At 43.4% G+C, this 14,738-nt stretch overlaps 1 protein-coding gene across 4 annotated transcripts in view; it reads right to left on the bottom strand.

Moving 5' to 3' along the window:
- AFF1 (ALF transcription elongation factor 1) overlaps window positions 1–14,738 on the bottom strand; it is a 96,576-nt gene that overhangs the window by 18,632 nt on the left and 63,206 nt on the right. For 3 of the 4 annotated variants that reach the window (XM_054203926.1, XM_054203929.1, XM_054203925.1), the window contains exons 4-11: window positions 14,403–14,447; window positions 12,179–12,265; window positions 11,362–11,398; window positions 10,942–10,993; window positions 6,816–6,870; window positions 6,647–6,684; window positions 5,171–5,327; window positions 875–1,792 (exon numbers count right to left, since the gene is read on the bottom strand). In XM_054203926.1, coding sequence (XP_054059901.1) covers window positions 875–1,792; window positions 5,171–5,327; window positions 6,647–6,684; window positions 6,816–6,870; window positions 10,942–10,993; window positions 11,362–11,398; window positions 12,179–12,265; window positions 14,403–14,447 — 1,389 coding nt within the window. The remainder of the gene's footprint in view (window positions 1–874; window positions 1,793–5,170; window positions 5,328–6,646; window positions 6,685–6,815; window positions 6,871–10,941; window positions 10,994–11,361; window positions 11,399–12,178; window positions 12,266–14,402; window positions 14,448–14,738) is intronic. The other variant, XM_054203927.1, reaches the window with a different exon arrangement.

Below are 14,738 nucleotides of genomic sequence, written 5' to 3'. Positions count from 1 at the left end.
TGAGATCTGAAGCGGGGTTTAGTGATGGTTGTTACTATCAGTGTGAGAGGCTGGTTCAGTCAAAAGTCTGCATTTATGGAAAAGCAAAAGGCATGGGGCTGCTGCCATCACCCCTAGTAATAACAGGTCACACCTGCAGAATTCATTCCTCCTTGCAGAAGCAAGCATTCACAACCATTTCATGGAAATAAATAAGTCCACACAAGAAAAGACTACACTACTCAGGCTGAGGTTGCATGATTAAAGGCAGCAGGAGGTGCATACGTGGCCAAAACTGAAAGCCACAGACTGGGGTGGCCCGGGTTGGTTCTCCCTCTGGGCACCCCCACAAACTGCAGGCAAGGTGCTCACCCACAACAGACATTAAATGGATCACACAGATGAATGCACAGTCTGGGAGGTGCTTGAGATACCATGCTGCTTTTAAAGGGGTTGCAGGGGCAGGGGGCACCGCAGCCCTACAAAGCTCTGCTGGGGTTGAAAGCCAGAGAAACCCGCAGATGCTACCAGAGGGCTGGCCAGCCACAAGCTGACACAGCCCGCTGCCAAAAGCTCCTCCGGCATAGGAGGGCTGGGGTTTTGTTGTCTGAGAAAACTAGTATTTCAAGAAAACACAGCAAAATATGTTTTAAAACACCAAAGCATCTGTTAGACAGCTTACAAGGCTTTCCATCTGCGCAGCAGGGGATTTGTGACCAACAAACATCTGTGGACAGTTTTGATACACATTCCCTTTATAAGTTGGATAACACCTTTACAGGAGGAGCGTAATGGGTCCACTCCCAAACTATGAAACAGAAGTGAACTCTCCACACGGGTTTTTCAAACACCACCTTGGTCCTTGTACAAGCCCACATCCACCTCTACCTCTCACCTTCCTCTTTTGAAGGGACTTGTCGGGAGTATCTGTGGTTTTCCTCTCCAAGTCCTTTTTCCTTTCACCAGGGAGTTCCTTGGCCTCTGCTCTCTTCTGGTGACTGCCTTTTCCAGGGGGCTGGGGGACTCTTGACAAGAGAGGAAGGTCTATTTTCACCATGAGGGACTGGGGGGTGGGGAAGTCTGTCACTGGTGAGAGCAACTTCTTCTCCCTGATAGGCAAGGGAAGTTTCTCCTTGTGAAAATCCTCTCTGCCCATGACAGCAGGTCTGTGGCCACCAGTCCTGGTGGGGGTTGTGCCCTGGCCTTGAGGAAGGGGACTGAGAGCGAGATGCTCCTGGGCACTGCCAAGCAAAATGTCTCTCATGAGCTTGGGGTCCAAGAAGGGTTTGGCATTGGCCTGTTGGGAGCTCTTGTGCTTTCTGTTCTCAGGGGGCTCTTGCAGTGCCGGCTTCAGGTCTTTTCTGTCACTGGATTTTGGCTTCCCTTTCGTTTTGACTTTTGGCTTGTCTCTGGAAGCCTGGTCTCTGACCTCAAAGGGACCAGTGTCACTCTCCACCTTCAGGCCTCCCTTGGGCCCCTCATGTACCAGGGCCTTGCTGGGCTTTTTGATACCCACAGTCTGCCTGGGCAAGTGCTCCTCGGCGTGCACAGGAGACTTCTGGCAAGTGTGTTTCGTCAAAAGATGAGTGTCCTGAGGAGCCCTGGCCACTCGTCCAGAGCTCTTGTGATGAGGCTCCCTCGGCTCAGCATGCTGGTGGGAGGAATTGCTGCTGATGCCCTGCCCCTGCTCCTTGCCCTCCTCGCATCCATCCCCATGAGTGATTTCGCTGAGGCTTTCTGTTGGCACTGCTGGTGGGTTCACCTTGGTCAGCCAGTTGTCGAGCTGCCACTTATTAGAAGTTGGTGGGTCAGGCTGCAGATAAAAAGAGAAAGAAAGGATGCAAGACTGATGCCTTTATGGGCTATTTCCACCCTAGCACAGGTTACCAGAACCCAGTAGAATTTCCTCTTAAAGAGCCTGAAAGAGCACGAGACAGTGGGGTTGCTCTAGTGTGTGCACATCGACACCTACTTCAGAAACATAGACCTTGTTTTTGCACAGGATCAGTCAAATGTGTTGCACAGCACTCCTTGGATCTCTGCTAGCCCTACCTGTCACTCAGTAAAAGACCAGTCTACATGAAAGCTTCACCTGAGTTTGCCACTAACCAACACTGTTGCACAATCAGACAACATATAAAAAAAGGCGCATCTGTAAAAATGGATTAGGTGCTGTCCTCACAATGCTTTTGGAAATTTATTTGCACACAGCACTGCTTTCAAAATGGACCAGGAGCTTTGCTGGCTATCACATCTCATTGAAGTCCGACAGGCAGGCTGCCAGGCTCCTGTGGTTTAACCAAATGAAAACCATTTACCAAAAGAAATTGTATGGCTAGCACATCAAGTCCAGTCTTTTTCGAGTCCTCTGCCTATACAACCCAATGCTCGCTGTCCTCGAGGTCAAGCAAGGTCCGAAGGCCTCTGGAGTCACAGTGTCATGGGTTAGGCTGGGCTGGCTACTAAATGAACAACAGATGTTTTCTATTAACCCCTCCCTAGAAGAGGAAGGGAGAGAGAATTATGGGTTGAAAAAAACCCTAAAACAGCGTTAATGAAATACTAACAAGAAAATATAATAATATTAATAAGAAAATAATGAAATATATACTAATATATACAAAACCAATATTGAACTCCCAGGATGACAATCATGACACCAGCCAGCACTGGGGAAATCCCAGGCTACGCTCAGCAGCAGACAGAAACCGGATTCAGGAACGCACGGATTGGGATCAAAGGCCAGAGTCCTCCTCGGATGCCAGCCATCGAAGAAAAGTAAAACTTGACCCCTTGGTCCCTCAGCTTTTATACCGAGCGTGGGGCAGATGGGATGTAATATCCTGTTGGTCAGTTTTGGGTCACATGCCCTGACACTCCTCCCTGCAGGTGCAACACCTCTATGCTCTTCCGCTTCCAACCCTCCAACTTAGAACATAACAAAGTTATTTTACCTTGGTTGTCACAGGAATAGTTATAAGCAAGAGCCTCTCTGCATACCATTCTTTAGTATTAACTACAAACATCAAACTTTATCACTGCCAGAAGCAGACACTGTCCGAAGAATGTACCATTAATTTCAGAGAGTGCATTCAGCTAGAAGAGACTAAATTGAAAAGAAAAGTTTCTGAAAAAGAAAATTGGTTTTGTTCTATCTCAAACCAGGACACACAGTCAGATAACATAATGTGGTTGCTACAAGCTCTGCCTAATCTAACAGTAGTCTGACAAATTACGAGAAGAGCACACCCAACTAACCCTAAAAAAGACAACAGAAGCTGCAAGTCAGGGGCATGATTCTCTGGGGCCCATTCTGAAAAGACCACATATGTCTCAGCGTCACTCAAATGCATAGCTCATTATTTGGGCACCATCAGAGCACAGTTACACTCCCTCCCTCACCTATTCTCCCCAGTCACAACTTCCAAGAAGAGCCACAACTCTTTCACAAAAAGAGAAAGCCTAGTACATGAAAGGTTTTCCAAGACTAATAAATCCCTTCTGCTGTGATTTTCTTCTCTATCCAGACTCAACTCACTGTTGAAGATGTGGATAAACAAGACAAGTCTTCAACTGTATTCGAGCGAGTCAATCCAGAAATCTGGTTTAAAAAACAGTTTAGTTTTACCATGGGTCTGTAAGTAAAATTAAAACACAAAATCCATCACACTTTTCAGATAACACAAATCTGGGCTTTTTTTATTAGAATTTTAACTTATCAGCCACTGAAGAGCATTTTCTTTAAATACACTAAAAACCACGGCCAAAAGACTTAGTAAATTGAGTTTATAATGTAGGTAGCTGTCAGACAGTGGCATACTCTGATTCTTCTCTAGCACCTTCTACCATTGGTTATATTGTTTCTGACCTACACCATCATATGGGTTTTCATTAAGTTTTCCAAACACAAAGGATAGTAAGAGACTTTTTTGGGGCAGAAAAAAAAAAAAGGGGAACTATTGCCTCTAGGTCTTAAAGTCTGTGCTTTTGCATATGAAGAATTCACTGGAAACAAATGGGCCATGTGCACTAACTTGCTCTTTGAGCACCATAAATAAACAGTTTGCTGAATAAAAAAGGATAAAATGGGTCAATGGCAAATAGCTAGGACTTCTCTAGAGCAAGAAGGATCTTACAATCCAGTATTTTCAGAACAAAGCAGGCAGGATTTGGTAAAAGAGAAGTATAACATCTGTTTCCTTTCAAAGACACCCACACAGAGGGCAAAGTGTATTAGGTGTGAGATGAAAAGATATGCCTTCTCAAAGCTAGCTTTCTGCACAGAAAATTCTACCTGTTCATGTGCTTCTGAGGTAAAAGAAAGGAAACCTAGGGCTGGGGAATACAGGGAGAACTAAATTACAAGGTTTCTGGGCTTTGTGAGAGCACCTCAAAATTGTCAGCACGTTGGTTTACATCAGCTGTGGTCCATAGGATATAACCATGCACTTCCACTGGCCTGAGAATGTTTTGCAAGCTGGAGGAACTGTTTGAAACCATGGGACATGAGCACTTCTGCAGCAGATTTTTAAAAAATGTATGGTCTCAATTATGAAACTTTAAGGCACCAAGTTCTGTTTGTCTGCTTTTCCCAATAAAAGCCTCAGAAATGCCAGTGCAGCACTATCTGAGCCAAATTCAACAGAAGCGAGTCTAAGCACATTCCAGCCCTTCCTGCAGGTCTGATCACTTCAGCTGCAATCGGGGAGGAGCTGAATCTGTCACTAACACACAGGAGCTGCAGGGAGGCAGCGGCTCCTCTTAACCTATCAGGAAACTGGTCTCACCCTGAAGCAGCCCATAGCCTCTGCACCCACAAGCTGCATGGGCAGAGGTGGGCCCCAAACACCCCAGACGAGCCATGCTTCTCACCTGGACCTTGCTTGTGCCTCTCCAGTGAAGGCACTAATTCCTCCAGGACTGCTAGACAATGATGCCAAAGGAGAAGGGGGAACACTTCAGGGTCAGGCATGTAAAAGTCTAATGATGCTGTCACTAAGGGTTATTTAACTGACAAACTCTAGAAGGGAAAAAAAGGGCAGGAAAAGTCTGATGATGCAGCAAAGATGTCAAGGGGACACCTGAATGATGACGGTATTTCAGGTCTCCTGTCCTGATTGCACCCAGACAGCAGAGAGTCTGAGGCAGGAGACTGTAGTAAGCAGCCTCTACATTTTATTTTATTATTCACCTCAGGCGCTGATGCTCTCGGAGGCTCGTTTGCTTCACTGTCACTCGAGTTGCTCTCCGTCTCCGAGTCCGAAGAACTGTCTGAGTCACTGGTGCTCCCTGACTCTGGGCTGCTGGAATGTGCTGATGCCACACTCTTGGGCTGGGACTGGAGGGCACTGCAAGGCCACCATGAGATAAAATTAGAAAGCAGCATGGGTGAGGGTTACTTATTCTATTGACATGTCACAATTCAAAAATAAAACCGGAACCCCATGTTTTGGCACTGAGAGGAGAGGGGAGAAGGCCAAAGGAATACACTGTCATACTCAAAAGAGAAAGCACAAGAATAAAAAACCTCTGGAAATAATAATACCTTCAACTCCAACCCCGTCAGGTAAATACATAAACAAGACCTCACTGCTACAAGACAGAAACATACATTCCAGGATGGTTTCTCTTTTTTGTATTCTTCCCCTTAAGTTTTCACTTCATCTGTGTTACTCGGTCAAGGTGCTGTAACTGTTTCCTTAACAGCCATGTCAAGCAGCAGCTTTTTTTGCAGCACCCTCCCCTATTCAAAAGTCTCTTCCTCCAGCACTGACAACAGGAGTGGATAGAACAGAGGGAGAGCCATGACTTTTACGCACAGCTTCTTTTTGTTTTGAAATGGGCTTATGAAATGAAAATGTTGATTTTTTTTTTTTTTACTTTGAAAACTGTTTTCCACATAAAGGATCAACACATTTGTATGATATGAAAGCAAGCTCCTTGCTCTTCCAGACTGATAACATGAGAACACTCTATTTCAAGAGCTTGCAGAGCCACAGATCATGCCAAGAACTGGCACGCCCTTCTGCAAGCCTGACTTTGTAGACCATTACCCTGTGCTTGAAGAATATAGGTATCAAGCCAAAAATGTATGTCAGTGCTTTCCTCTAGGAAAAGTTCCGGGCTTCTCCACCTTTCTTCCTCTAATGCTGGCACATGGTTGTTTAGTCTACCTTGGATGCTGCTTCTGACTAACAATACACGGCAGGAACTGCTTACAATCACCTGCCTTATCAGGAAGAGCTGAAATAGCCTCAATGACTCTACCTAACCCTTTTCTGTTCTTCACCTGCTTGGCTGTTTTGGGCTTCCTTTCAAACCAAAACTGGACTTACACCTCGCCCATCACTACTACCACCACTGAAAATCCGACTAGCTCCAGTGTGATTGATTGACATATACACCAGTGGAGCGGAAGAGAAGAAAAGCTGGGGAAATAAAATTATGGTTCACAGGCAAAATCCAGCAGGACTGGATTATTTATTTCTAATTGGAGCTTTCTGTAAAACCTCACACAAGCCAATTCTCAACAGCGGCTTCAGGTTGCTAGAAACCAAAGCCTGTATCTACATGAGAAAACAGGATTACCCATCTACCCCACATATAAAAGTAGGTTGGTTCTTCCTCCTTATTTGGTCTAGCTAGTAGTTTGGGAACAAACCTGTACCTTGGAGGTGCAAGTGAAGGAGGTGGCTTTTCAACAACCTGTTTTGTTCACAAAAACAAAGAGGAGAGGGGGAAGAAAGGTTAGCTTAAGGAACTCAGAACAACGCAACAAGTTGTGGTGATTTAAAGGGATGTCTGTGTGCCTAGTGCATAAAACATCTAAAACTGACTTGGTCGTCACCACTCTCTTCACTATCACTGAGCTGCAGGTCGTCCTGGAGCATTCTGAAAGACAACCAGAAGATAAACATCAGCCAAGGCAGACACATGTTCAAGCAGCAGACACTGAAAAAGACACGGTTGGTTTGCACTTGCCAAACCAAACCAACCTCCCACATCCTATCTGAACATCCCGCATGCTCAGTCTGCTAAACCCTATCATTACCTGAATGGATGATAAAATGATAACATACTACCTAAGCATTTTACTCTGCTTTCCAACGATCTCAGGGCACTTTGTAATGGAGGTCAGTATCACTGGCTACCATCTGCAGACAACAGAAACTAAGTTCTGTGAGGGAAGGTCTCCTCAACAAATGTTAACTAGGACACTAACACAACAAGGTGGGTGGACGAAGTCTGATTCTTGTACAGCACACTATTAGCCTGCTCCCCAAGGGGGAGAAAGCAGCACCTCTGCACCAGGAGCTGTGCGTGTTTACACTATTCTTGGGGCCTACAAATATTTCTTCTGTCACAGGGGTTCTCTTTTTGCTTATGTAGTTCCTTATCACACATACATAAGTAAATGCCAAGATCAAGCTTATCTTCTACTTCTCTGCACAATGAACTTCATGCTCCTGCACATCTCAGTGGTACCCGTAACATCGAGCTGAAGCTGGCCACAGTCTCGCAACAAAAAACAATCCCACAAATCAGAAGTGACAAATCTGCTCTTTCCATGGAGCAGGACAGCAGGAAGAAACCCCAAAGGTCTCCTTTGTCTAATAGTGCAGAGCCAAGCCCTCCCGCACAGGTGACGCCTCCTGCAAAGGTCCCCAAAGGCACTGAGCACCTCTCTCTGATGCAGAAGAGGCTCTCGGTGCCACAAGGCTCTGTCTGATTACACTCGTGAAGACCTACATGCTTTCTTTGCTCAGACATTTTGATTTTGCCATTCCTCTGTGACTATCCTCATCTCCCAGCCTCCACTGCCGCATTCCTTCACGCGCTTTCTCAGTGGAAGTCCTCTCTTGCGTCTTTTAGAGTAAACACCAAAGGGAAGTGCTATGAGACGCCACCATGGAAAACGAGGCCCCTGAGTTTCCCTACAGAAGGCAAATGGCACGCAGTCTGCAGCCATCCTGCACGCACCAACTTCGCCTGTGGGCTAGACCTGGAGCTCACTGCCAGTCCGCTGAGACAAAGAGGAAAAAAGAAGAATAGCAACAATACAGCCACTCTCCACACTTTTGGGCAGTTTGGCCAAATGTCTACTGGCATCTCAATGAATTCTTTTTTTTTTTTTTTCATCCCATTAGAGGAGGTAATCCTTCAAAGGTGATAATGAACAAACTTCCAGGGATGCTAAAAAGTTCTGAAAGTGTTTTCATTTTTTTGTTTTGTTTTGCTTTAAGAATTGTGGACTACAGATGCATTTCCTTTAGAGGGAAGAGAATAATGCAATGAAACACTACCTAGATCTTCTTTTAAATCTGATTTTATTGTTTGTAATAAAAAGGACTGCCTTTTTCACCTGAGCTGCTGGTAAATAAAAATGAATCGGCATAAATGAGCACTGCAAGTACTTAAGTTCAATTTAGGATCAAGGAAGGAGGAACACTAAAACTTTAAATGACTCATACTTCTGCAAGGAGATACAAAGCCAGTTTCCCCAAAACAAGGTTTCAACAAATTGTTAAATAGCCTGGTTCAAGAGAATAAATCTGCTTTAATAATTTTAATGCTTTCATTAGCTCAGAAGTTAAGAGATGCCAAGTTTTCATTTGCAGGACCTGTTCATTTGCAGCTTATATACACACCACCAATCTCCCTGCAAAGATATTTTAAAAGAGCTCTTTCAGCGAGAAGCAGCACTAAAATTAATATCACTTGCCAAACAACCCCACCAAAAGCACAGGCTGGTCCCTCTCTGCCAGCTGGGTTAGAGATGCATCACCAAGAATGAGCTTGGCATCTTCCCTTTTAAAAGAATGGCTACTTCCATTCCAACGCTGCCAGGTGCTAACTTCAGGGCTGTACTCAAGAAGGAAAGTCATCTGGGAAACTCCTGCATGGTCTGTAAAGCTGGATGCTTCATTTGGGCACACAGATGCACTGGAATTTCAACTTCTAATTAACAAGCGCAAACGATGTTTGTTTTCAGCCAGCTACACTTTGTAACGCGAGCTACTCTAGGAAGCTGAATTTTCAATCAGTCACGTGTGCTTTGAACAGCAAAGAAAACAAGATCTGTGGTGCAAATCAAAACAAAGCCAAACCAAAACGGACGCGTGAGGAAATCCTTGGGCAAATTTCGCTTGACTCCATTTTGGATGTAAACCTAAGACACCCTGTTCCTCCTGCTTCAGCTGCCTTTGTTGATTGAGGGTACGCATGTCCCTGGTAGATGAGCACTGGCTCTGAAGTGCCCAGAAGGACACCAAGCAGAGAGGGGATGTTGGCTAACCACAGAGCTACGTAGCACACCAAATCTACAATTCTGGACCTTTGGGCTAAGAAAGGAGTATTTCCAGACTCTTGCCTACAGTAAAAGTCTCTTCTGTCTCTGCCACCTGGAAAACTGGCTAAAGTGCTAGGGGAATTTTGACAAGCAGTTGAGAAGAGTTGAAATAAAGATGATGATTGTAGGGTAGCTGAGGAGGAAGGCAGAGCCCGGACCAGTTGAAACTAGCATTTTTAATAGTGCAATGAAAATTTCCAGAAGTCATTCAGGAGGAGAAAGCTGGGGTGGAAGAAGGAAGAACAACAAAAGAATGGATTAAGGGAGTAGCTGACTGCTCAGCGGGACACCATCCCACACTCCCAGCCAGGGAGGCCTCCTCTGCATGGTGCTGGAACAGTATGAAAAGGGTTGTTTTACAGATCTTACAGAGCTTGAGTGCAAAATTCTACAATCTCAACCAAAATGGTGAGACACTCTTCCTCTTAATTGTGACTATGCCAGTTTGTTTTGTTTTTTTTTTTTTCCTTTAACTAAGCTTTGTAGTCTGTAGTTTGCAGCCTACCATGGAACACGAGTAGTCGTGGAGTAACATGAGACCTTTACATACCACATGAACTGATAAGCATTTAATGGTTCAGCAATTGCCTTGCACACCTTAGCCTTCCAGACATGGAAAGATTTCTCTTTGTCCCTCAGGGCTACCAGTGCTGCCATCTGGCCAGGTTAACCCTGAAAGACTAATGTCAGCCCACACAAAATGACTTTCAAGCAATTTCTGTAATTAACCTAATTAATAGATAACCACTTTCACCTACAAGGACAGTACCAAGTTATTTTATCCACCCACTTAAAATTTTCTATTGGAGCAAGTGATTTATTGGTTGGCACTCCTTCCTAGCCTTGTAAAACTTTTCTAGTGATTATGCATAAACACCCTACACTGAGACTCAAATTCTAAGAAGCTTTCTTCTAAGAGAAAACATAACATGATAGGGAAAGGAATAAATATCTAAAGAAAAGTAGAAATATATAAATACTATTAAAAAAAAGCTATAGAAATTTCACCTTCACCCCACTTTGCAACAAGATAACATTATTAGAATAGAAATTGAGGTTTCTAGGAAGTCCACACTGAAGCTCTTGTTGGTTTGTTTGCTTTTTAAAATAAAAATTAAGACAACATGTTTTATAAAATTTTTCCTTGGACAATTGCTGTAAGTTCTATCATATGATTGCTTTAAAATTTCACCCCTAGCTTTCACAGTTTGGGTAGCTGTAGCTTTATTAGCCCTCACAGACTTCAAAATTATATGCAGAATAGATCAGATTCATTTTGTATCCCTTATAATTTATGTCAGTTGAATACACTATTAGTAGTTTGAATAGCACTAAGTGTGTCAAGAGGTTAAGCAGCCACAGCTTAAAAGAGCAAAAAAATCTGGCACATGAAGAGTTGGGTTTTTTTTTTCCTTCAGCTTTGTTTTGTTTTTAACACTTTGTTATAATAATGAAACAGTCATGTGAAAATTCCCTGCGTTGAAATTTTCTGAGAAAAATCAGACTGTTAAAGCCTTAATCTTCAGAATCATCAAGTAAACCAAACTGTAATTCATTCCAGGTTCTTTTAAGTAACTGCACAGTAGAGACGGGAACTGAATCTGGTTACTTACGATGTTCTTGGTTGAGAACTAGGCAAGGTTTTGGAAGGTGCATCATACTGTTCTGTAAATCAAAAATGAATCAGTTGGTTTTATTTGCCTCACTTGTAGCATATTTTATTACCCTATGGTCTCTGAGCATCAGACTAGAAAGTCACTTTCTTCCCAGATGCAATTGTTCCCCAAACCAAATGGGGTTTCCTAACAAAATACTGCTTGTTCTCTGCTGAACTGCTGCCTTAATTTCTAGGTAATGAATGCATACAATCTCTTAAGCATTTTATAAATTCGTCGTTGTTCAACAAAGCACAGGAAATCGTGCTCCTTAGTCAATGTAAATGTTTGATGCTCTCCTCAATGTGCAACACACAACACACAAACCCATCTGTGAATACACACGTAACAGTGTGTTTTCTTTTGATTTCTACTTACTCTGATTCTGTGCTACAGATCCAACATGCTGTGACTCCTAGAAAGAAAGGACAAAGTGCAAATTGAGAATAAAATAAATCAGCCCTCTCTTAATAGCAGCATGTAAATGATTTGGTTTCCGTGTGTTACTTACTGTAATAAATTATTTGGCTAACTTGTCAAAGTATGACTTTGAAGTGTCCAACAGTCTAAGCTGGTCTGACGTAGCTTAGAATGGACAGAAACGACACGTGCTACTGCCACCCAAAATGTGTTGGTGGCACATTCGTTGTATGTGCATTTTTGAAGAAATATTAAAAAAAAATTCATAAGAGCCGCCAAACACTTCTGTTTAACACAGTCACCAAATATTTTGTTGGCAATAAAGTGTTTCTTGTGCTGTAACAGAGATGAAATGCTTCAAACATTTCTGAAAAGCAGTCACATTTGAAGCCCATGATTATAACAAATGTGTAAGTCACCGAAACATTATTCATTCGTCCTCCCCTCCGGCTCAAACATCTTACAACTCTAAAAATACAAAGCTTGCTTAATAGATAAAAAAGAGGAAAGACGATTACGCTGCCATGTAGACCACTCAAAAACAATTACTTAGAAGCACAATCTGATCTAATTCTCAGTAAAACGATGTGTTGCAAGCAGCTATTATCCAACCTGAGATCCACTGTGCTTTAATTTATCTGACTTCTTCTAAAGATAATATCTCCTAACAGCCTTTATCTATGGAACAGGGACAGAATCAGATGAAAACCCAGGTAAGAACTGGATAGGTCTCTTCTAATTTATCAAAAGCCCTGGCAAAAAGAGGGTGTTTTACCTTTGTTGGGAACGGAAATTTGGAAGGCTCCGCTGTACTAGGCGTATGAATAGCTGTCAGGGGAGGTGGCCATGAGTGGGTCATTTCCTGGAAAGAGATCGAGAAAAGTGGCTTACAATATTTTGGTGATACACACAGGTGAGGTTTTACACTTAAGAGATTCATACGGATCTGCCAATAAAGTCCTTGTTGACCCAGTGTAAAGCCAAGAGATGGTACTGCAGCGAGAAGCTCTCCTTTGAGCACAGCAGCCAGACCATTGTGAGGACTTGCTCTTTTTCTGCAAGATACTTGCCTTGCGCAAGAAACAGCAACCTCAGTGAAGCTTGTAGAGTTAAGTACTTACTGTGTTTGCAGGATTAGGCCCTGGCCTTACAGCTACCACAGTTAATAAAAGGAAAAGTAAATAAAACCTTGTATGAGTAGTTCTGGAGTTTTTCAAAGCGCATGACTTTCCTATTACGGAAGTTCTTATATCCCTTTACAGCAATAACACTCTGAAAGGCTTTTCATAACTTGAGGAGGTCAGCCAGAGAGCTCTGACTGCCAGCACTTCCCCATGCTATTCTGCCTGAAACACTGGCTTTTGCTCTGACCGACCATGACATCTTTGATGCAGAGCTCCGGGATGTGGTTTCAAACCAAAGAAAGAGACCGCCTGATGTGCTATATCTTTAGGAATCTTTCTTCCCTGCTCCCCTGCCCTTATTCTCACCAACCATCACTACCAGGTGAAAGCCAGGAATCATGATCATGCGGAAAGAATCTCACGAGCATGCACCACACGCAGTTTGCTCGAGGGTTTAAAAAAAAAAAAAATTATTGAGAAATGTGTCAGTGCAAAGTACATTTTTGTACTTTTGTCACAAAATAGACCGAAGTGTGAAAACCTCTACTGTGTCATAATTTACAAGTGCCATTTTTTCATCAAGACACCAATATGAAAGTTCAGAAGTGTCCTTAGTTTCCTCATCTATTAGGAATAACATGAAATGCAAAGATTTACAGGGAATGAAAACACATTGCTACCTTTGGCTGTACAAGCAGGGATCAGAGCAATCTGCAGGGGTTTCTGTGCAAGACTTGGAAGCAGCCTACAACTAGCCCAGCTGACTATTTGATCGCATTGTTACCACCCTTGCCTTCTCCTTTCTCCCCTCCCACTGTTGAGATCATTGCTCACTTCACTCACTAGCTGTGCAATTTTTCAATAGATGGTAAACTCCTCAATATACTGTGCAACATCTCTTCATGCATTCATACACACTTCCCTGCGGCTGCTACAAAACCAGTGTTCTGCATTACTAACAGGCAAGATAACAGGATATCCCCTGAAACACAAAAGTATGCAGTAATTCCAGGAGGAGTACTCGTGCTGCAACACCACCGAGCACACAGCAGCTAGTGAGCCCCTGTGCACAACCACCTTTCAGCTAAAACGCTGCCCCAACAACAGCTTCTTGATAGTAATAAAGGCATCAGTATTTTGCAACTGAAGCGACAGTGAGGGAGGTGAATCACAGAAACCAAACACCTCTGTTAGACTTCAGTGTCTCAGAACAGTATCTGACAGCAAGGAACTGTCTTCTCGGTTATCAGCATGACCAGCTTGCAGGTCACAGTGCATTTTCACACTGTGCACAGTGAATGGGTGACGCATACTCAGACCCAGCTACTGGGAGCCTGTGCACTGCGCACACAGCCAGCTCTGACACAGAGTTACAGAGACAGTTTTCCATCAGAGCTGGCTTATCTTTGCACAAATGGACTAGAATTACAGAGGAGAAGCAGCCCATCAGCAGTTCCGTGCGCCAGCTGGTGGATGGTCCTGTTCAGGGCCATGTTGCTGGGCCTGGCAGCACGGACAGGAGGCAGCACGTCCAGTGCCTTTGGAGGACATCCGCTCAGTAATGGCAACTCCCTGACTTAATGAAGGAGCAGCTCTGGCTGTTTTGGATGACTTGTCAGTCTTGCTCTTGGACTGCACCGCACTGTATTACACTTACATACTGGTAGGAAGAACGTTACTGGTCTTACAACTCCAGCTATACCCGGGGCTAACTTTTATCTTTACTTCTCTACAGCATAGCCCAAAACACACGTCTCGTGATCGCAACATCCACTGATAGAACAGAAGCATAGCAGTATTTTTTCCCCCACACGCTACTTTAACACATGCAAAATATAAGCAAACCAGAGAAACGTATTACTTAAGAACACCTACCTTCAAAATTTCTTCAATGGAGTGAACGTCACTGGGGAAGGTTTGCTACAAAAAAAAAAAAAAAAAAAAAAGCAGCAGCATGAGTTTGTTTTGTTTTTACCAACTAACTGAGATAAACAGATGCACTCAGCAAATGCTTACCAATGGTTCTATAAATTTCATTAAGGTCCATTAATAATAAAATGCTAGTAAGAATTAAAAGCCCATCAGAAGGCCAGTTAATAATGCACTTCTACAAAGCCTGTTGTCTTTAGTAGAAGATACATTCTAAGAAAGACGAGAAAAAAGAAAAGTGAATCAGGGCTCATTAAATAATGTTGCTTGTTCAGCTGATAG

Source organism: Rissa tridactyla, chromosome 5, assembly GCF_028500815.1.
Source record: "Rissa tridactyla isolate bRisTri1 chromosome 5, bRisTri1.patW.cur.20221130, whole genome shotgun sequence".
Taxonomy (NCBI): Eukaryota; Metazoa; Chordata; class Aves; order Charadriiformes; family Laridae; genus Rissa; species Rissa tridactyla.
The sequence above is the reverse complement of the archived record's forward strand: the minus strand, read 5'-3'. Positions and strand labels throughout refer to the sequence as shown.